Source organism: Pagrus pagrus (assembly GCF_965226575.1).
Source record: "Pagrus pagrus genome assembly, chromosome: 9".
Taxonomy (NCBI): domain Eukaryota; kingdom Metazoa; phylum Chordata; class Actinopteri; order Spariformes; family Sparidae; genus Pagrus; species Pagrus pagrus.
Window position 1 is genome coordinate 11,376,500 of NC_140193.1, and position 21,932 is coordinate 11,398,431.

General features: G+C 41.5%; 1 protein-coding gene across 2 annotated transcripts in view; it reads left to right on the top strand.

The window, feature by feature from the left end:
* epha3 (eph receptor A3) overlaps nt 1-21,932 on the top strand; it is a 114,028-nt gene that overhangs the window by 62,486 nt on the left and 29,610 nt on the right. For both annotated transcript variants that reach the window (XM_084362428.1, XM_084362427.1), the window contains exons 5-10: nt 2,552-2,911; nt 8,710-8,834; nt 15,854-16,016; nt 17,052-17,157; nt 17,622-17,686; nt 19,577-19,702. In XM_084362428.1, the coding sequence (XP_084218554.1) occupies nt 2,552-2,911; nt 8,710-8,834; nt 15,854-16,016; nt 17,052-17,157; nt 17,622-17,686; nt 19,577-19,702 (945 nt within the window). The remainder of the gene's footprint in view (nt 1-2,551; nt 2,912-8,709; nt 8,835-15,853; nt 16,017-17,051; nt 17,158-17,621; nt 17,687-19,576; nt 19,703-21,932) is intronic.

Below are 21,932 nucleotides of genomic sequence, written 5' to 3' on the forward strand. Positions count from 1 at the left end.
CAGGATACTGAACTCAAACTTACATTTCAACTGTATGGTATTTCCTGCTCTGTTCAACATGAGACGTTTCTGTAACAGCTGTCTTAACAGTGCAGTTTGTCCACTCCCAAAAATTCAGTTCCACCAATTAAAGATGCATCAATGCATTCCCCCCACGTCCCACAGCACTGCCTCCAAATTAGCGCAAAAATGCAAGCGCTGGTCTTCGCTGCTGATCATCGCCACTGCTGTGAAAAACTTTTTTCTTCTTTATTTAAAATCTTAGCATCTGCTGATGTCTCCAGTGATAAGTAGGAGGCTGGAAAGAGCCCAAAGAGACTCGTCCATACATAAGTCCCTTTGTGAGGGATTGCACATCGCACACACTCACATCCTCAGGTCTTACACAACATAATTCATGTCACATGTTAATCTCGACCTCAATGTATCATTTTGACATATGGAATTAGTGTATGATTGCCTGCATGTGCACATGTGCATGCCTGTGCAGGTAATATCGTAGAGGGATTACAGGTCCGAGAGTTTGACGTGGTCAGCGGTGTTAGCCGTAGGTGAGCCAGAGGACTGTCATAGTCAGATTAGTATCAAAGTTTTTGAAGAATACGTGGACTCGTGGCAATATATAGATGCATTAGAAAAGGAGTAATAGTTTTGACGATAGATATTGGTGCTGATCTAACTGGAGGACCAGTCCTGGACATTGTCCAGAGTTGCCCTTCCACATGTGTTTGAAGTTCACGGTATTTGTCTCTTCTACAAAACAGGCTTGTACAATGATGTTAAAATCATAGTCCTTTTATGTTACACACACACAAAACAAAATGTATGACGAGTTCAAGATTCTCACAGCCTGAGGGTAGAAGCTGCTCCGTGATCTGGTGGTACGGCAACGGATACTCTTGTGTCTTTCGTCAGTTCTGTCAGTTGTTTGGTTCTGACTGGTTGTAATCACCCAGCGCAGAGACTTCCTGTCCTGGGCCTTGCACAAAACATGCCAGTTTGTAATATTTCCAGTCAGAATGTTTTCTATTACTCTTTCGGAATAGTTGAGAAGAAGTTGGCACCAGAATTTGACCTTCTTTGCTAAGAAAGTAGAGCCTTTTCTGTGCTTTCTTTTCTTTTTGCTTTCAAGGGTGGAGATGTGTTAAAACCATGGAATTACTCTGTTTGGTGTAGGCGAGTGGTGGCGCCTGGGTGGATTGTGCTGGAAGAGGAGGAGGAGGAGGAGGAGGAGGAGGACTCATCTGTCACAATGGCTGTTTTTGTGTTGATATCAACACTACATGTATTCGGACGCATCGGCAATATCAATAAAGGGTGGAATCAATATGTAGGGCAAGCAGAAAACAGTACGAGCTACATTCGTGCAATGTTATTAGTGTCAACATGCCCACTGGCCTGCTCTATTCACACATGGGCTCAATCAGACATTACACGGACTTTTCACTAAGGAGCAATAAGCACCGAGTCCACCTATTGACCGAGCCAACTGATTCTGGCATTTGCGTCCACGCATTAAGCTCCTGCGGGCGATGTCTGGAAAACTTCAGGGTAGCAGTGTATGCATGTAAGTTTGATGTTAGTAACAGGACGTCAAATTCTTTGCATTTGGTGATTTCTCTTCAGGCTGAGGTGGAGACTTTGATATGAAATCATGAAAAACCACAAATTATGTCATTGTACCAGAAGTTCTGGCAAATAGTTCTGGCATTTCTAACAGCCTCCAGTAATGACCTCTTACAATGTGTATCCTGATGAATACACATTAAATCTGATTTATCTCACGTCATATACCCTTTCAGTTAGACACTGCGTGAGACAGATTATTTAGTCTAGGAGCTGCAAAACTTCTTTAAAACTTCAGTCACGTCAGATTTATTCCAACATTAAACAGATACCCTGATGCCTTTTTCAGATTTTCTCCTCAGCTCAACATTTGGTGTATTTTTCCTTTTGATTCCCTTCTTTTGAGTCTTTTGATTGCCGAGACAGGAGCTATGCATGGTCTGGGCCTGAAGTAAATTCTTGTCAAGTCTAACAAACCAAACAAAGCATTTTATCTCGAGACACAATCTAAGCCCATTTCATTCTCTTTCCCTCCTCCTCCTCCTCCTCCAGCTCCTCAAGTTCTCTGCGGAGTTATTTGGCAGTTTTGTTTTGTCCTCCATGTAATTACAGTCAGAGCTTTGATATAAAAATCTGGAAATATTCAGAGAGATCTGTTTGTAATAAGACATTTTTACTTTTATATGTCAGTCTAACTTTGACAGACTCACTTTTTTTGTGTGAAAAAGCCTGAGTCGTGCCCTTCTCTTCTCTTAGAGATCCAGAAAGAAAGAGGAAAACAGGCACATACTGTATGACATAAACAGGCTCATATTAATGCAACCCTTTTATTACCCTGTACCATGATTAAACAATGCCAGAGGTACTTCTTTATACGTTGCACAGCATTTCCCTTTTCCATTTCTCCAGTGGGCACTCTCTTGCCTGCTATGTATCCAATGACCTCCTCTTTTAATCTTCATTTCCCCTTTTCTCTGTCTAACAGGTCCTCCTTCAGCTCCTCGAAATGTGATCTCCTCCATCAACGAGACCTCAGTCATCCTGGACTGGAGCTGGCCAGAGGACAGTGGCGGGCGCAAGGACATCACCTTCACCGTCCTCTGCAAACGCTGTCGCGGGGTCACCGCCAACGGCAGCAGCGGTGGGACCCTGAGTTGCGAGCCTTGCAGGAGCAACGTTCGCTTCCTGCCGAGATCCGCGGGCCTCCAGAACACCACGGTGACGGTGGCCGATCTGCTGGCCCACACTAACTACACGTTTGAGATCGAAGCGCAGAACGGCGTGTCGCCGCTGGCGCCCAAGATGAGGCAGTACGCCGCTGTCACCATCACCACCAACCAAGCAGGTAAGACGTCATAGGAGGCGGGTAGAGTAAAGGCAATCACTCAGATAATCAGGAAGACGTACTTTACAGAAATAACTTTGAACACGTCATTAAAGTCCAAGTTTTCATTCCAAAAAAGCACTACATCATCATCATACATCATGCCACAGATTTGCCTGGTCCACAAGTCCTGGTTTAAATAATAGATACTAAAGTTAAAGAGTTTTCAATGCCTGATTGGTCACTGATTGGAGCAGGTTCTGATTGAGCTGCTCGGTTGATTGCCAGCGTATGTGAACCACAAATGTCCGGGCACGTTGTCTGGAATTATGGTGCTCATGCAGAAAGAAGCCTAGTTGAAATCATACTGTGCACAATATGTGTGAATATAAAAATAAAAGTACCTCTCTCTTAACTGCACCCCCTTTCTTCTTCTCCTTCTAAATATCCTTATCATATAATAGTTTATGTGCTCCACACATATGCACTCAAACCATCAGACCTGGACATTTACAAGGCGATCCCAGGCCGCTATTCTCTTGTTTAACGACCGGGATCGAATATCTTCTTCCATTGCAAAAAAAAAAAAAAAAAAATCTCAACCTTTTAACAGACACTCTTGACGTGAAGATGGGCTCCTAGACTTCCCATTGAGACTTTGTGAAAATATCTTTCCACACATCCAGATCTTAGAAGAAAAAGGAAAGTAGTGCTATGAAATTCCAAAGAGTAAAATAAATCCTGCAGCAGCAGAAAGAGCCAAACCTCAGAAATCCCGCACTCTGGCGTGGAATGCTCGAACGTCTTACTTTAATACATCCGTTCATTCTCTTCTTTTTCCCGCTCCCTTCACCGTTACTTTAATTTGTCCTTGTATTTGTTTGTTTTTTCTGTTCTTCTGGACACTTTTTATTTCTATTCCTTTATTCAAACCAAATCCACACCCTGCTCTTATTTATGCATTTCCCAAATTTCTCCGTAGGGCTTTTTTAGTTCCAGACCTTAGAAGGTGATTCAGCTCTTGGTATGTGGTTTTTGAGCAGAGAGAACAGATGGGAGTTTCTCTCATAAGTTGTCATACAGCAAGGTCAGAGTTACACACTCCATCACATTGACGATGATAGGCAGATGGCAAGAGCTGTGAATCTAAACTGAGTACTCGGAGTAGGTGTATCGTGATGGAACTGATCTAGCCTCGAGCTCTTTGTTTGTTTTGGTTCGTGTGCAGACAAGGTACCACCTTGCACCTGCTTTATTTCAGGAGAATAAAAGTCACTTTGATTTAGAGGTTACTGTAAGGATGCATTTGCTATTTTTAGGTAGAATCTCAGGGTTTGTCACATTTTCCTGAAACTAAGGCAAGGCCTTAGTTCTTGGCTCTGTTAACCTGCCAATGTTTGCAGCAGATGTTAGTGATTACAGTCAACTAACCACTGAAACTAGTATCCACCAAAAAAAAGGCAACTTCTTTGACGCCCATGGAGAAAGTCCCCAGACTCCCTTAAAAAATCCCTCAATTTTATGAGTTGTTGAGTCAGGAGAAACTTTCTAGACTTTGTGAAACCTCTCTACAACATATTCTGCACTATTTGGGCTATCTTGCTAATTCAGCCAAGGTAATACATAAAGATATCTCTTTATTTGTGTAAAAATATTGTATATTTTACCATATGACTGGCATAAACTGTCCACTCGTGATCAGATCCCTCAGGACGTATATCGATACCAAATGTAAATGGCCTCTAAGCGTAACTCTTCTCAGTGGTGCAACGATGATAAACTCGCAACAGAAGAAACTTGTCAGTGTGATAAAGATGCAAAATGTTGAAGGTTGTGTGTACACACGATACATATACAGACGGATGTCTTTAAAATGAAGGCAGGATGAGAAGCAAATATAGATTTTGTGCTGTAGTTCATTCACATACAGTGCATGCACGTGTCGAGGCTGAAGATAAGTCAGGTCCCCAGTCATGTGTCGGTAAAGTAGAGAAGGCAATGGGGAGGAAAAGCTACACATATTCAGACAAATGAAAAAGACAACATGGTTTCTTTTGCAAAGCTTTGGCGTCTTCAGTTAGTGTGGCACTGTAATCTGTGTGTGGTTCGTCAGGGGGATTCAATCTGTGATTGGAATATATATTAGATTTGAAGAGGACTTATCAACACTTAGAGAGCTGTGTGTGCTCTGAATATTGAAAACCATCTTTAATGTTTGAGTGATCATCAGAAGAGATGGATCTTGGTCTTTTCATATCATAGATCAAGCACACTCACACATGGTAGCACAAAAACACACACTTTCCCTACCACACACACTCACACACACGTGCACGCACAGTCCTCTCTCTCTGTAACAAATATCTTGGCCTGCAGCTGCACACTCTCCATCAGCCCTGAGAGTTTACAAGGATTAGGTATGTCAGTGCACCAGCCCCACCCGTCTATACACTTTCCCTCACATAAACACACACACGTACAGATGCCAAAGCTGTTAAAAGCCGGATTAAGTGTTTCCCTGGGAAGAGGCAGTGTGTCCTGGCTGTGCTGTCAAGGTGCTGTCAGATAGCGCTCCTCCTTCCTCCTCCTTTGCCCTCCACTCATTGTCATAACGATGCTAACAGCAGAGTAACTCTGATCCACATTAGTCTAATTTCAACTGAAGGAACTGCGGCTAAACCTGAACAGAGTGGGTTTGACAGAAGAAAACAGGCACATACAGTATATACACACGCCTGTGTTTGAATTCCTTCGTCATCTGCTCACGATACCATGATGCAGTTATAGGTGACCACTTTTAAACGTAGAGGCCTTCACCAATTGCGTCAGTTCCATCAATATTTAATGAGAGCATGTACAGTATTCACATATCAAAGATGTGTCCCTGAAGGTGGTGATGATCAGAACCAGAGCAAACTAAGAGAATGTACAAACAAGATGATGTGATTAGACGAATGCAGAACGAGAGAAATGACAAGCAAAGGAAAAACTTGAAGAAAGACAGACTTGACCAATGTGTTTATCCTGAAGAAAAGTATGGATCTGTAATTTAGTCTGCCAATATCAGTTTTAGCATTTCTTGGACAGCAGCCCTTTTCATTGAAGTCCATAGCAGGCTACTGATACCAACTAACTGTGATGGAATGAGTGCATTTACAAACAATTTTGAGATACTTGGCTACTCCAATATTTAACTTTTTACTTCACTATTCAACAGCTTTAGTTACCAGTAGCCTGACAGATTAAGATTTTACATTACAGAACATACCATAAACCTCTAAAATGCAATACTTTGTTATACATTTAGACATTTTCCACTCACAAGTCTAAAAAAATGCACAATGAAATATGTAATTTCTGCTGCAATAACAAAAGATAATAATCACGCTCAGTCGCAAATAAGCAATTCAAATAGTTAGCTAGCCAGTTTCCCGACTTCTTTCCTCACTCTATTGACATATCATCTGTGTTTCCCATTTCTACCTGGAAGTTAAGTCCAGAGCCTAACCTTAAGAAGCATAACTCTCAAATACTTCACTAAAAAAAAAGCCAATATGATGGATGAAGCTTTACCAAATAGTAAAGTCATTTCAGTAGAATGCTGACTATGCATTGATGCATCAGTATTGACAATCTAATGATAAAGTATTTGAAACATAGTCGTCACTGACGCAGTTTCATGCAGAAGGGTTTTTTTCTTTTGATAGCTCAAGCAAAATTATACTTAGGATTTTGAATACTGAATTTATAGTGGAGTACTTTTCCATTGTTGTATTGCAACTTTTACATAGGAAAAAAAAGTCTTTATACTTCTTCTACCACTTCCAAATGAATACTATCATTTTTAATAATACACTGGTGCTGCACGCAGCAAATAGATGTATTCCAACAGCTGCATCATGCCCCTCAAATCACAGGTGAGTGCGGCTGAAGGCCAGTTTTTAAGGCCATCATGGGCCTGGTATGTTGTATCAGTTTTACAGTTATACCACAGACAGAAACAGAGAGTGACAGCAAATTAAGTGCTTGGCCATAGACATGCAGAGAGAGAGAGAGAGAAGCAAGGAGAAGGAAACAGAGGAGGAGAGGAACTTGAAGCTGCCTCCAAGCGGCCCAGACACAGTAAATCATTACCACCATAAACCACAGAACCAATAAAAAGCACAGCCTCACCCCGCTATCAGAACCAGAGGGAGAGGAGGAGAGCAGGAGCAGGGGGTATAGAAACAGATTCTCCCCATCTGGATTCATTACAGGAGAAAAAATAACTTCCCGCGGAAATACACACCAGCATATGCACGGAAAGACACAAACTCACGCACGCACACGTTCACCAACACACTCTGCAGCTATATAATCACAATCAAGAAAGGCTTGAACATTTCAAAGACAAACATGTTTTTTCCTGTGGTCTAATAAAATTAAAAGTCGATGCCTCAGATGCCGGGCTGGCCCCGGAGCTGCCTGGCAATTAGAGAGCAGTAAAAAAGGGAAATGAGAAAGGGAGTGAGGAGAGAGAGACAGAACGAGGGTGGGGGTGCGGGGCTTGATAGAGGGAGGGATGTGCTGAATTACTGGATTGGGACCATGTGAACTCCCCGAGGCAAGGCGATGCATGGGTGAAGGATTGGCGAAGAAGATTGGCGAGGGAGAAAGCGCCACACAGAGAGGGATGGGGACGCTTTACAGGGTTTCTAATTAAAAGTACAACACTTTTCCTCGAAATGCAGAAAACGATTGACGCTACAAAAGGACAAACAGCGGTAGTAGTAGTGTGTTTTTGTGAGTTTGAATCTCTCACCAGCTCCAGAGACAGTTCAACCCAAATGCCAGTTGTATGTGTTGTAACAACGCTGTAAGTCAGATCAAATACATGTAATGTGAATGTGATTTGACATGTATTGTTAAAATTTTGAAATGATGAACATGACACCTAGAAATTTGAATGTACGTGGTCTGCAATAATGCAAATTGCCAACATTTTATTTTGGCACCTGGGCTCGTATCCCCGGCATCGTCTTGATTCCCTTTATTGGGATGGAATTGGGCCGTGATTCCTGCCAGAGATCACATCTCAATTTTGAGCTGGCAGTCTTTTCCGTGTCTTCTGCTTCTAGTTACCACTACTGCGTTTATCCTGGCATCATTATCTTCCTTCCCCAAATTTCGCTCAGGAAAGACTAAGCAGACACATTTTCAGACTCTACATTCCGAAGCTTTTATTCGCTCAGTACTTACTTGAGTTACAACCTGAGTAATCTGCTTAGAAATGTGTTCGTCTGAGAAGAAAATCTTAATACAACAAGTCGAGGTTCTGTAGGATCTGTAACGGTTTGTCAGGAGACAACCATGTGGATCTGTATTGAAGGAAAAGAGTGAAAATACAATTGCAACTACAGTATGAAAACATATAAACCTCCAAAACTATAACACCCCGATCTACTAATTAATTAAAGTTTTAATTAAACAGGTTTGGTTTTGATGAGTTAAGGCTGCATCATCTGATTTAAGCACTATCTGCTGCATTGTTCTCACAGATTTCAAAGCACGTGATTTGAGTACCAGGCCTATATGTGTGTATGTCTTTGCTATTGTCCACCAGCCAGAGGTTGCATTAGTGTACATCGTCCCATTCCACCTAACAACCCTGGGCCACAGCCTTTAATGTGGCCCCACTGGGCAGCAAACTGAATTAGGCTAACAGGAACCAAAGACAATCACCAGGATGCAACACCGGAGACTGAACTTCCACTGAACCTCACCATGAAGGAACTCAGTCTCTCTTTTTCACTCTGTGTCTGTCTGTGTCTCCGTTTCAGCTCCCTCGCCAGTAACAGTGATCAGAAAGGAGAAGACTTCTAGAAACAGCGTCTCGCTGTCCTGGCAGCAGCCAGAGAGACCCAACGGCATCATCCTCGACTACGAGATCAAATACTACGAAAAGGTTGGTGCAGGATGTGTCACTGTTGATGCTTTGGCTCATGTGCCTCTGAGTAAGGCGGTATCGTAAAACAGCACTTCTTGAAGGTACTGTTCGCCAGTTTGTGACACACTCTTCTTCGCATACTTGCAGAGAGTTTGATGAGAAGATTGATATCACTGTCATATCTGTATGGTAAATATTTAAGGCTAAAGCAAGCATAAAACATGTATATTATGTGTTAATGTGTGAACTTTGTTGCTGGTTGCTAGAAAGTAGATGTTACCTTTGGAAAGAGCCAAACCAGCTGTTTCACCATGCAGTGATGCAGCTGATGCATAGGAATGGGATACAAATCATGTGGCTCTTCCAGACCATCCTCATGTTTTTTGATCTAACAGATGAAATCCTGACAATAAACATACTGTAGTTATTTTGCTAGGGTGAAGAAAACACGGCTGGAAAATGTCCCGACCTCTTTGAAATAAAACTGTCTAGTGGTTTAGCGCTAACAAATGTTGAAAAGCAGTCTTGAATAGTTTACCCTTGCCTGGTAGTCGTCTTGCTGCATGCCTCCATCTCCTGGTATTTAAATCAGCTCACATAAATGTAATGTGAACGTAGTACGAAACCATGTTCCCATCCTCATTGTGAATAGGGATGGTAAAAATGCGATTTGGACTAGTGTTTGTTGCATGGTGCTCCAGAAGTGTGTCCTCTGCGCCAAAGTGGCCTCAAAGCCCAGCGCAGTCTTTGTGCTAAGCTAGGCTAACTGGCTGTTACATTTACCAGAAAGATACGAGAATGGTAGCAGTCTTTTCATCTGACTCTAATTTGGCTAGAAAGCAAACGAGCGAATTTCCAAAATGACAAATTATTGCTTTGGCTAAAGTTAATTACAGTTATCTGTAATATTCAATAATCTGGTTACGATAGTCACGAAAGCATCACGCAATAAACTTCGCCTTCCTCCCACAGTCCAAAGACATGTAGGTTCGGTTAACCTGTAGGTGTAGATGATCCTCTGTGTCTATATGGGTCAGCCCTGCGACTGACAGCTGAACTGTCCTGGGTGTACCCCCTATGACCCTTTAGAGGATGAGTCAATTTTGCTAATGGTTGTATGGATTAATATAATTATTACTTCAAATGAGTGTTAGTAATTTCTTTTGTTCTCCTCCTGTGTCCTCCATTCTCTCATTTCCTCTCCCTTTCTCACCACCTCGCCCTTTCTCCTCTGCTTCTTTACCTCCACCCTCTTTGTCTTCTTGTTTGTCTTTCTGTTTTCATTCTTCCGCTCCTTACTCATCGCGTCCCTCCCTTTACTTCTACCTCCCATCTCCTCCTCTCACTTCCCCCTCTATTTCACATCCCGTCCTCCTCTCCTCTCCCCTCCTTAATGGAGACAAGTTTTATGGCAGACAGTAAATGCGTCTGTGGGGTCGCTCATTCCTCTGTGAGGGAAATTAGTGCAGAACGAATTACACTGGCTTTCAGCACCAACGCTGTGCCATGGCTGACATTTGATGGTGAAATTAGCCGTGGATGCAAGTTTAATCACTCTGGCAGATTCAGTGTGTATGTGTGTGTGAGTATGTGTGTGTCCCAGATCACAGTTTGCTTGAATGCCAACAGTGGCCCCTAATCTCTTGATTAGTAGGCCGACAGAAGCTGTTTCCTCTCTAAACCCTGTTCCCTGCTCAGCCATCCTTACCTAAGATGTTAAAGCAAGGCTGGAAAACAGCGAGAGGAAAAGTTAATGGCCGATACTGAGTCAGAGCTCCGTGCAGGTCTCATTCTCAGCTGTGGCTTTTCTGTGCGGGCTCACACATCACGAATGCATATTCATTAAAAGGGGATAGGGACAAGAATGAGAGGGTGGAGTTTGGAGAGGAGTGTGCGACAGACTTGCATAATGAAAAATATCTGAGCTTTTGCACTGATCTCTCTTAATCACGTCGTCTCTCAGGAATCACTGGAGACACTCAGGGACAGACACACAAACACACACCTACGCACAAGCCGAGTTCCCAGAGGATTCTCCACAGCAGCCATACGTACCCAGGGATTTTTTAAACCCCAGACAAAAGGCTCTTCCATGCAGAAGAGCGAACAGGGACAACCGTAGGAGACCCCCACAACAACGCGGGATAGAGGCCTCTCCGTGTGGCAGGCGGAGGGACGCCGAGGGCCTCTAGCATGCCAAGGATCAAGGCCATAGGAGGACAAGGGGTTGGAGCACAAATTCCCCACACCAAGACCACGCCATGACTCACTTATGAGACAGAAAGAGGCTTTTAGAAACACATACACACGCAGGCATAATTGCATACACTCATAAACAGGATGGCGAAACAGAACACAAAAACAGAGATTAAAAGAAAGCTTTTAGCAGGAGGAAGATGTGCAGATCCACAGCATCGGCCAGACTTTTCCGCTTTTATGTGTTTGTGGGTTTTGTCTGTATTTACACGAGTTTAAAACAGGAGTACACAGTGTACAACATCGTGTAATTCAATCGCAATTTAGCGACAGCAAGCATCTCCCGATGTAGAAAAGTGAACATTTTGCCAACGACCACACGACATCACTCAACTACAAATATTTCTGCAGAATAGATTAATTACTCAATGGACCAATAACGGCTGACAAGGAAATTCATACAATTACAGCTCTGTTTTTGTTCTGTGGTTGAACAATCAAACAAGACTGTTTTGTGTTAGAAAGTGGAGATATTTCACTTGTATAGCTCTGGGCTTTTCTAGTGTGAGCTCTATAATACGAGGCAGAACACAAACATTAATCGTCACAAGTCATTTAGCCTCTGTAACTCCTTTTGTGCTGATTGGACTATTTTGTGCCCCGCGTCCTGCCAACTGTTGAAAACACGGCCTCCCGAATCCCCCATGTGCACCCAATAGATCATTTCACTTTAGCATGCTAACACATAAATTACGCCCAGTCATCGGAGGCTCCGTGATAACTCTACGTGAGGCATTAGCAGGTCAGTGGCATAAATAACCGTCAATGTGTATGGCAGCTGTTGTTTCCAAAATCATAAAACTGACAGTAAATTGATGACCTGCAGAGTTTTAAACTTTTTGAAACCTTTTAAAGTTTCCTTAGGAAGTAGGGAGTTGGTTGATTTACTACAGACCTTTAAATAAAGTTACATGAAATATATAGTTCTTTGGAAACAACTGGAACCATCGCAGTCCCCTTGCTGGATTTCTATGTTAAAGGTTCAGTGTAGGTTGTAGAAGAGTTTAGGAGAATTTATCGGGCAGAAATGGATCAAATGTTCTAAATTATGTTTTCAATAGTCTGCAATCAGCTGAAAGTGTAAGAACCAGTGAGTGATCGTAACCTTTAAGATCTACAGAAGGAGCAGGTTCTCTGCCAGAGTCCAGTTTGCTGCACTGCAATTTTTAGCAGCCGTGGTGGGGTGCTGAGATGAGGGATATTTCATTGGTTGCAATCTGCACAACCCTGATCAGCAGAATAAATGTTAGGGTAAGGTAGGGTTTGGAAAAAATCATGACTGTTGCTATATTATACTGATACCAAATGAAAAGATACGATAAACCCACTGTTGAGTGGCTAAAACTAAATATATGTTACTACTATGTTAAACTTTTAACAATCTGAGAAAGTCAAGATATTAACGCAGTGCTGATGACAGAAAAATATTAACTGAGAGTTATTGTGAGTACTAAAGTGACTGAAGACATTTAAGAGAAAGAATGAGAAGAATGTTGAGTTCACTGCAAAGTCTGCAGAAATGTAGTACTCTGGATCTCTAGTCAAGTGTTTTAATGATGAAGTATTTGATAGCATTAGCTCCCACATACTACATTTTTCCTGCAGTCCAGTTGAGTGATGCATTACTACTGCTTTTATAACATACAAATAGTGATAAATAACAAATATAGGCTCATAAACCACTTAAGAAACAGTAATTCCAGATATAGTTCTTATGATTTGTTTGTTTGGCGGTTTCAGCTCTCACATAAAATGATGTTACTTTAAACTGTAAAGAAGTTCAGGATGTAAGTCGCTGACGTGGCTCGTACAGAGAGAACCCTTACAGCTCATCATTTCTAATTAAACCCACCTCGCCAGTCTTTCGCCTCCGTCTTTGGCTGTGCCGCTCTTTCCGCCAACACATTCCACCGTGTCACACGGCTGTGCAACCAGAGGCCCGGGTGCGAGGGCCGCTCTCTGGCTATATGCATCCTATATATGGGAATTCTTCGGGAATGTTTGGTGATGTACTTGGGAATTCCCGAGCAGAAAGCTTCCCAGACGAACTGAGGTGTTTCATCTTTGGACGTCCCGGGTTAACTACATGATCTTCCTGTCGCTTAAACCGGCTAAAGGGCACTCTGCAGCCGATAAGGCATTTCCAAGTGCACTTTGTGAAAATAGGATTTGTGGGAATAAACTTTGCTGATTATTTTTGCATGTTTTATCACAGTGATCTAAAGAGCAACGACAGAGCTTCAGATCCACTTTAATTTGGGCTGTTTATTTAGTCTTAGATGGAAGGAATGCCGACTGAAACACTGTATTTACAAGACTTCTGCTGAACATCTCCTGTTTTTCAGTCTGCATGAGCTAGCAACTGTGTGTTTGTGTGTGTGTGTGTGTGTCTTATACAAGCTATAATTTGCCACAGCTTTGTTTAGATTGTCAAAGCAGAACGCAGCACAGAGGCCGTATTAAATTCAAGCCGTGTTCTGGTGAGACACACACAAGTGGACGGTTCGCGATCACGCAGCATGCTTTCTGTGTCCGTCTGCATCGTCTTTCTCTCAAACACACACGTATACACACACACAAAGGTGCCTGTGCCACACCTGTGTGTGATTTTCAGGGGATCGCATGCTGTCCTGAACGCGGAACGGTGACAAGCTGCGAGTAGATTTATAGTTGTGATGAAGAGTTGTCCCGGTGCAGGTCTGCTGTATCAGTTACCTCCTCACACATAGAGCAGTTTAAAAAGCTTTGTGCACCATAAAAGTCTGATCCGCTCCATTAATGGGCGTGAAGTTTCTTTTAGACGCTGCTCGTGTGTATGTGTGCGAATGTCTATGAGAGTATATGCCCGTACCAATGAGTTTCTCTTTATAACTGGGTCTATAAACCGAGGATTTGAGCATGATTCAGCCTTGAATGATTTTTATGAGCTCAGCTACATTGCAAAACATGTAGCTCATTTTCAGGATTGTTGAAGTCATCCCTAATAGATTGTCATTAAGATTTAGGATCGGCCTTGTCCTATTTTCCCCCTATTTAACAATTTGTTTCATAGCATCGAAACGGGTCAATAACAATGTGATTGCAGGCCTGTCTGACGGAGGGATCGGCTCTGCAATTTTCACTCTGGACAATTCAAACGAGGCGCAGACACAGAAAGACAACATTTGGTGTAAAATGTAATTTTGTTCAGGCAGTAATTGGGCTTCATTAATTCAGCCTAAGTGAAGTGTTTTTTTTATTACTGGTGCTGATGTTATGCTGAGCTGTGCCTTCTGTCCTGTCCTGATAGTGGCAGGCTACTTAGTGTAATGTATAGATCTTCTCTTAAAGGTGCCAGAACGTGGACTAACCTAGGCCTATGTACTGTGTTAAAGAGATATCTACTGAAGTGAGCGTGCTAACCAGCCTGAAAACCCTTTCTCCCAGCAGTCCAAAGCTCCTGTGCTAGCCGTGTAAACACCAATACTCACTGAGTAGTCCGGCTGGTTTCAAGGCTAGCTGAGCTAGCAGGCTAACAGTGGCTACAGCCATGGATGTATAAAAATAATACAGTTATCAGAGTTTAGCTCGCCTATTTGCTGGGAACATGAATTCAAGGTTGCCAAATCTTCCGTATTGCACCTTTAATATTATTGTTCTTTAAGGTGCACTATGTAATTTTTGGGAAGAAATATAAATAATCAAAATATTTCATTGATTGCTCATGGTTAAAAGAAATTGAAAAAAAACCTTAATTTTCATGACTGAATAAACAAATACAACAACACAATTTCTGTGTTTACTGTTTTACCTTGTTAAAATTTGGCGGACCCTGCCACCGCTTTCAAACAGTGTTCTGGGGACCTTTTTTCCTCTAGTTATGGAAATAAAATGAATGATAACATTATTAATAATAATTAATACATATTTCTGAGTTTGTTTATAACCTTATCAATATTATAAATATTATCTCTCTGAGTCTTTTCATTTATTTCCCGAAACTACAAAGTGCACCTTTAATAATCTCACACACAAAGTGCAGTGGTAGATAGAACTACATATGCATTTGTTATGCATTATTTATGAATTATAAAATGTTTGGTAGGAAGTGATGTGTAATTAAGTTGGACGTGTCTGAAACAATTTGCATGTATGAGTATTTTACACAAACACACTGAATATATTTGTCTGGTTTTCTTTTAACACATTTATTTTGGTTTATTCTTTGTTTTCTCTTTCACCATGTCTGTATATCCACATATATCCAACACCCGACAACCGTGGAGCACACATAAACATAAATACATGACAAAAACTTAACAAAAACAGAATATTTGCAGCTTCATTTCAACAACTCTGTTTGATTGTGGAAACATTACCCAGAGCCAAAATCAAGGGTCTACTTTCTAAATGTTCTCCTCTACCTCATCTACTTCATCCTGCCCTCTAATCTTTTCTCCACCGTTTTTCCTCCTTCCACATCTGGAAACAATGTGCCGAATGCAGACTTGGTGTGTAAATCCTCCTGGTGTTTTATCAGTGGAGATCAGTAGGAGAGAAGTCATAAAATATAAAAGGCATAATTCATCGGATTGGGAAGAAAGCTGCAAAGCTGTCTTGAATGTTTGTGAGTGTTTGTGTTTGAGGGGTGTAAATGTGGGATAAAATACATGCAGACGATGCTTACCATGTTGTACATATCGTTTGTGTTTATTGTATTCATTAATAGCTTTAACCCAAACTAAAATGCCAATGGAATCACTCATTATGAATTCCTTCCCTGTCCTTCTGTTGTCTTACAGGAGGAGCAGGAGACCAGTTACACCATCCTCCGTGCCCGGGGTTGTAACGTGACTCTGAATGGGCTGAAGCCCAACACAGCCTACCTGCTGCAGATCAGAGCCCGCACCGCTGCCGGATATGGAGCCAGCAGCCCCAGTTTCCAGTTTGAGACCAGTCCCGACTGTAAGTTTAAGAACAGGAGCGAAAAAAAAAGAAGCCCAGGACAAATACTGTTCATTAATGAAAGAGGAAGGAGTGAGATTCTGGAGCCATTCTCATTAGAATGCATGTTATTTTTCCTCCTGGGTTTCAAAGAGGAGTCATTTTGTCTAACAGCTGTTTCAGAGGCTTCTCTATTGCATTATGGGGGAACATTTTTCCATGAAGCTGGCCAAATTTAAATATCAGGGTAGCCATCTAAATTTAGCAACAATATTGTTCTTGAAAATCAATACCATGTGAATTGTGTTACAAAGGACAGGGAAAGAAATGAAAAGGCTGTTGATGATCGTGTTTTAGTTAAACAGCGACGGGATGTAACAAAGTATATTTACTCAATTATTGTAATAACTTCGTGGTACTTGTACTTTACTTGAATATTTCCTTAAACTTTCACTCCACTACATTTATTTAATAACTTTAGTATATACATACCGTACATGTATGTATCTTTATAAATTACTTTACCTTGTGCTTATGATCCTGAAATACATGCATTGCCAGAAAATGACTTTTAATATTATAGTACATTTATTATCAGATACTTTTACTCAAGTACTATTCATATGGGTGACTTTGACTTCACAAAAGTAATACTTTGAAACAATACCTTTACTTTAATTTCGTAAATACTGCTGCTTTGGAGTTGCAGCGCATCGATATTTGACGAATTGGAAGTGAGACTCAAAAACCAAGTTTCTTGCAAAGTGAACCTAAAGTGCCTTGAAGGACATCTTCAAATTACTTATTGGTTAATAATGTTCAGTTGTGTCTAGTTTTGTGTAGTCATTATTGCAGTGGCAGATAAGGACTGTGGAAGCACATTATTTTCAAATCTCTTTTATTGTCTTAAGTGTCCTCAGAGACACAACATTCATATCCCCTTATGGTAACTGAATTAATTCCAATACTTCAAATGTTTATTTGATATTAATAATATACTGTGTGTATTAGTTATCAAACGAAAAAAACTAACGCCGCTCATTACTCGTCTTTCAGCGGCCTTCTCCATCTCCAGTGAGAGCAGCCAGGTTGTTCTGATCGCCATTTCCTCCGCCGTGGCCATCATCCTGCTCACAGTGCTGCTCTACGTCCTGATTGGCAGGTCTGTCCACCAGCCATCTGACCATTTTCTCTCTTCCTTCACCTGAAAGTTGACCAGCTGACCATACTACATACACTATGATTGTTTTTTTCCCACTATTTCTTCCTGCACGTCCTTTAAATGATGCTGTGACAGCTGTATGTAGGTGTGCATGTGTGTATAGGAGAAGCTAAGAATTCTGTGTGGGTTTGTGTGGCTGTCTCTCTCTGTGAGTGTATGTGTGTTGAAAGTTGGCAGTCAGTACTGTTCAGAGAGAGTATAAATCCATGGCTCATTATAAGACTTACTGATCCTCTCTTGGCTTATAAGAGCTGGGATTACACACACACACACACACACACACATACACATACACCCGCGCACACATACAGAGCGCTGTCTCTAGCCTCCAGGCTGGGCCAATGGGTGAAGTCTTATTGGGAGATGTGGCACTACTTCTGACCTTGCTCTGTTTGGATTGGCAGGTTTTGTTGCCACAGCAAATCCAAACATCCTGATGAGAAAAGACTGCACTTTGGCAACGGCCACTGTAAGTATCGGACTCTATTTTCCTAAGGCCTGCTTCGATCTGTCCTCACTGCATTTTACTGATAGAAATACAACTAGGCAATTACGTTAAAGGTAGCCTGATACTTACAATCGGGATGATGTTTATGTCAGGGCATTTTCACGCGTCTTTAGCAACAGTGGTTGTTTTGGAGCAGCTATTGCCAAGCTTGAAGTGGTTTCCTCTTTAGTCTGGTTCATTTGGTCACATGAGAAGACAGTAATCGGACCAAGACCATGTTGAGAAGGAGGTTTCTCGGTCCATTTGCAACCAATCCTGGAGGCTTGGTATGGAAAGGGGACAAGATCAGACGGCTGTCCCTGCCAGCTGCTGCAAGCACTGAGCATTAGGGTTAAAACAATCTCTAATTGTAGGGTTTACTCCAGAATCAGTCTCAGTCATGTGGCTTTAGGTAAACTTTTTTTTGTTTGAAATTGGACCAGTGTGTAAAATAGTATAACTCGTCCCCTGAGTCGGGCCAACACAAAGGGACAAAGGAGTGTAAAATTAACTCCCATCTTCTTTATATCCCCCTCGCTTCTTCTGCGTTGCTTTGTTCTCCTTTATTCATATACGATGTGTTATTTATTAGGCATACTCCTTCCTTCCTACCTTTAACCTTGACCCAGGTGTCGGCCCCCAAACTCCCCAGGCACTGAGCAGCGGCTGTCCACTGCTTCGTGAATTGCTAGGATGGGTCAGATGCAGAGCATTAACTCCTCCACAGGGACTCATAAAGTACAACTTTATGACTTAGAGGATAGGTTGACTTTCTTAAAACAATACTCACATGCCCATATGTGAATTGAAACAGTTTGTGGTTGCTCGTACTGGCGTTGAAGGGACAAAATCCAAAGTTAAATTCAACCCTTAAATTCAACTATCCTTACGCCTAGAGGAAGGGAAATGTCCAGAGTGCTCGGAAATTCAAACATGATGTGACAAAGGTGCTCTTTGGTAGGAAACACGAAAGGTCAAGGAGGAAAGATCCAAGGCAGTTTTTCGGCCTTTATTCAGAAGGCTATTTAAAGGTGCAAGTGTAAGAATTTGTGTTTAAAACATTTTAAAAGACTACTACAATTTTAAGAGAAAGTGAAGAAAAAACTGTTTTGAAGTTATGTCAAAGACATCTATGTATTGTGTTGCAGAGATTTCTGCTGGTTAGCATGCTAACCAGCTAGCCCTGGCCCGTCCTGTTTTATAATACGGCTCCAAGGACACTTGAGATGGGGACCAATTCTTACATATTCTTCTTAAAAACATAGACAATCCATGCTCGCAGCAGAGTATCAATCCACGTGTAGCGCCACAAACAGCCTTCTTCAGTGGGTCTTTATGCCTGTTTGTTTGCTGGGATTCAGTTTATCAATTTAGAGTAAATCGCAAGTATGTTCAGTCTTCCTTCATTAGTTAATTTGTGTATTTGTCAGCTACACAGTCTTCAGACGGTGTGTGCATCTGCTGATGAATTTCCTGATTGAGATTTACTCAAACACATAAAAACTGTTTTACTTGGAGCCATATTGTTCAACCTAGCAGCATCTGTGAGGCGCTGTTATTCTAACACATGATTTAGTGTATCTACTCGCTCCTGTTAAAAGCTTCTCCTGACCCGAAGGAAATTCTTCACCAACACTAAATTATTGAGACACTGAAGACTATATCATCTACAAGTTGTTTTTGTTCTCACCACTTATCATCGATATATTTTGAGTCCTGTTTTTTTACAGTAGGAACTGAGCACCAGCAAGGTGCTATGTCCTTAAAAAGTTTAAAGTCATTACAATGCTCAGAGGACGTGTGGGTGTCGGGGGGGACACACAGCTTTTAAATGGTCATAAACTGATGCAACCTGTTCTTTTGTTGCCGCAGTGCGTCTTCCGGGTATCAGGACCTACGTAGACCCCCACACGTACGAGGACCCGAGCCAGGCTGTGCACGAGTTTGCCAAGGAGCTGGACGCCTCCTGCATCGCCATCGATAAAGTGGTGGGAGCAGGTGAGAACGGACAAAGGGAAAACATTCTGTGCAGACAGAGACACCACAAGCAAAATGAAACTACGGTAGATAGCTTCGCTGGTCGTGAACTTAATTGTCTAAGGTGCATGTATTATAAGAATCGAGCTCAAATCAGATTACCATTTTGCTTGGGTAGTCAAAGGAAAAGTTTATCAGTGCAGAAAACATTCACTGCAGAGTTATTCCATTTTTTTATTTTTTTTTTTAAATGGAAATCTCTCGGACCTCTTCTTTCCTCCTCTCACCTCACACTACCTTACTTTTTTACTCTTTAACGCTCTAGTCAAATGACAAAGACACACCAAGTGCACACCACATATAGAAAAAATGAAGTGCATGTGGAGCTCCTATAGTGCACAGCTGGGAATGAGAAGCATTTAATGCCCCAGCTTAGGGTCCTTTCTTTCCAGCCCTCCTCGATGATTGGGGGAGAGAAATCAGGAGTTGTCCTTTTTGCCTTCAGTTCGTTCATCTCTACCCTCCCTCTTTCACTTCATTCCCTTCTTTCTTTACATCTCCCATAGGCATTTGCCTGTTGCTCTAATTCTGTCTAATGTCCCATTAAGTCTAATGATCGCCAAAGTAAAACAAGTTTTCTCTCCTCTCGTCACCGCTCTTCCTCTCTGCTCATGCACTCCCTGATAACTTGAGCAGGAGTGCAGACTGGAGGGTAATGCATTGTGATTCATGTCGAGTGCAGGCAGAATAGATGGAGACTGGAGCACACAGCACATAACGGCAGGCCGGTCTCCAGAGTCCCTCCAGCCCTCCACACTGTAAAGCTGTCAGGACGGCCTGAGAGTCTTAATACCCGACTCCACTGGACTGCGCTACACTCCACAATGCATTTTTCATAGTACATAGTAGAGACAAGGCATATTAATCTATATAGGCCTCCAATGATACATGGGTAGATAGTGGCTATATTTTATTAGAAATCAGATACGGGCAAGCCAGTGTTGTCCAATTCTATTATAAAGTATTTGTGTTCAGTTTTTACTCATTGTTGAATCTATCATTGCTACAATGGTTCTCTGTGGGAATCCCTTGTCATGATTTGCCTCTATAGTGACTCAATTAAGCATCGTCCTCTTCAGATCTTGCCAGGAAATGTGCAAAAATGAATTCCTGTTTTATTAAATTTACATTTACTGCGATTTTGCAGGCATATGAAAAAGAATAAAATAACAGTGGTTGGAAAATATGAAGATAAATATTGTATATATATTTAAGTAATACTGCTGTGTGTATCATCCTTCCAAAACCAATATCAGTTGAACCCCAGTACCCTCACACACAGTTGTGTTTACACTGATGAAGCCCACACTACAGTCTACTATACATTTTTAATGTGCACGGTGCACAGCTGAGACAAAGTATATTTATTTTAGTGTGTCTCCGTGCTTGCATGAAGTCCAACATCACATTGTGTAATAAGTCTATTTTTATCTATGCTGGAATGCTTCTGTGAAAATCATGTTGGAGGCTAAACATTATATCTTACTGTAATAAATTATCACCTTTGGTTTCACACTACAACAACAAACTTTAGATGTGAGATGATTGGAGCCACTTGGGATAAACTCTGTTTGGATAGTGCAATGCATCGCTTATACCTGTTTCATTCCAACAAAGACAAAATGGTAATTATTTTGTTAGCATCAGCAACTACAGCTCCTTTGAGGCTTTGACGCTAATTGCTAAGACTTTTGGGAAATACTGTGTTCAGTGCTGATCATAAAATATGAACAGAGCTTCTTGGCCTGAATCCCATGCAGAAATCCTGCATTCATTCTAAGAAGGGAGGGGCTGATTCCACTGGTTTCAAAAAGAAGTTTGATTGTATATAAGCTTATGAGAAAATTACCCTACTTCTTACTTGATTTATTACCTCATTAAACAGTTTCCTAATGGGTTTATGGTCTCAAAGGCTAGTTTCAAGTCTTCTTCAAGACAGCATGATGTTTATTTATGTGGACTTAAGGACTAAATGGATAAATACCATACGGATGAAAACAAGTCATAACTTTATTGTAATGCTGCCTTTAACACCAGGAAAAGAGAACACTTTTTAACCATGTTTAAAATACCAAGATGATCAACTTTTAGTCACCAGTAGAGTATAATAAAGCAACTAATCTTACCATATGAAACATTTAGATTATTTTGGAAAATGCAAGGATATCCATCCTACTGTAGATGCTAGTAG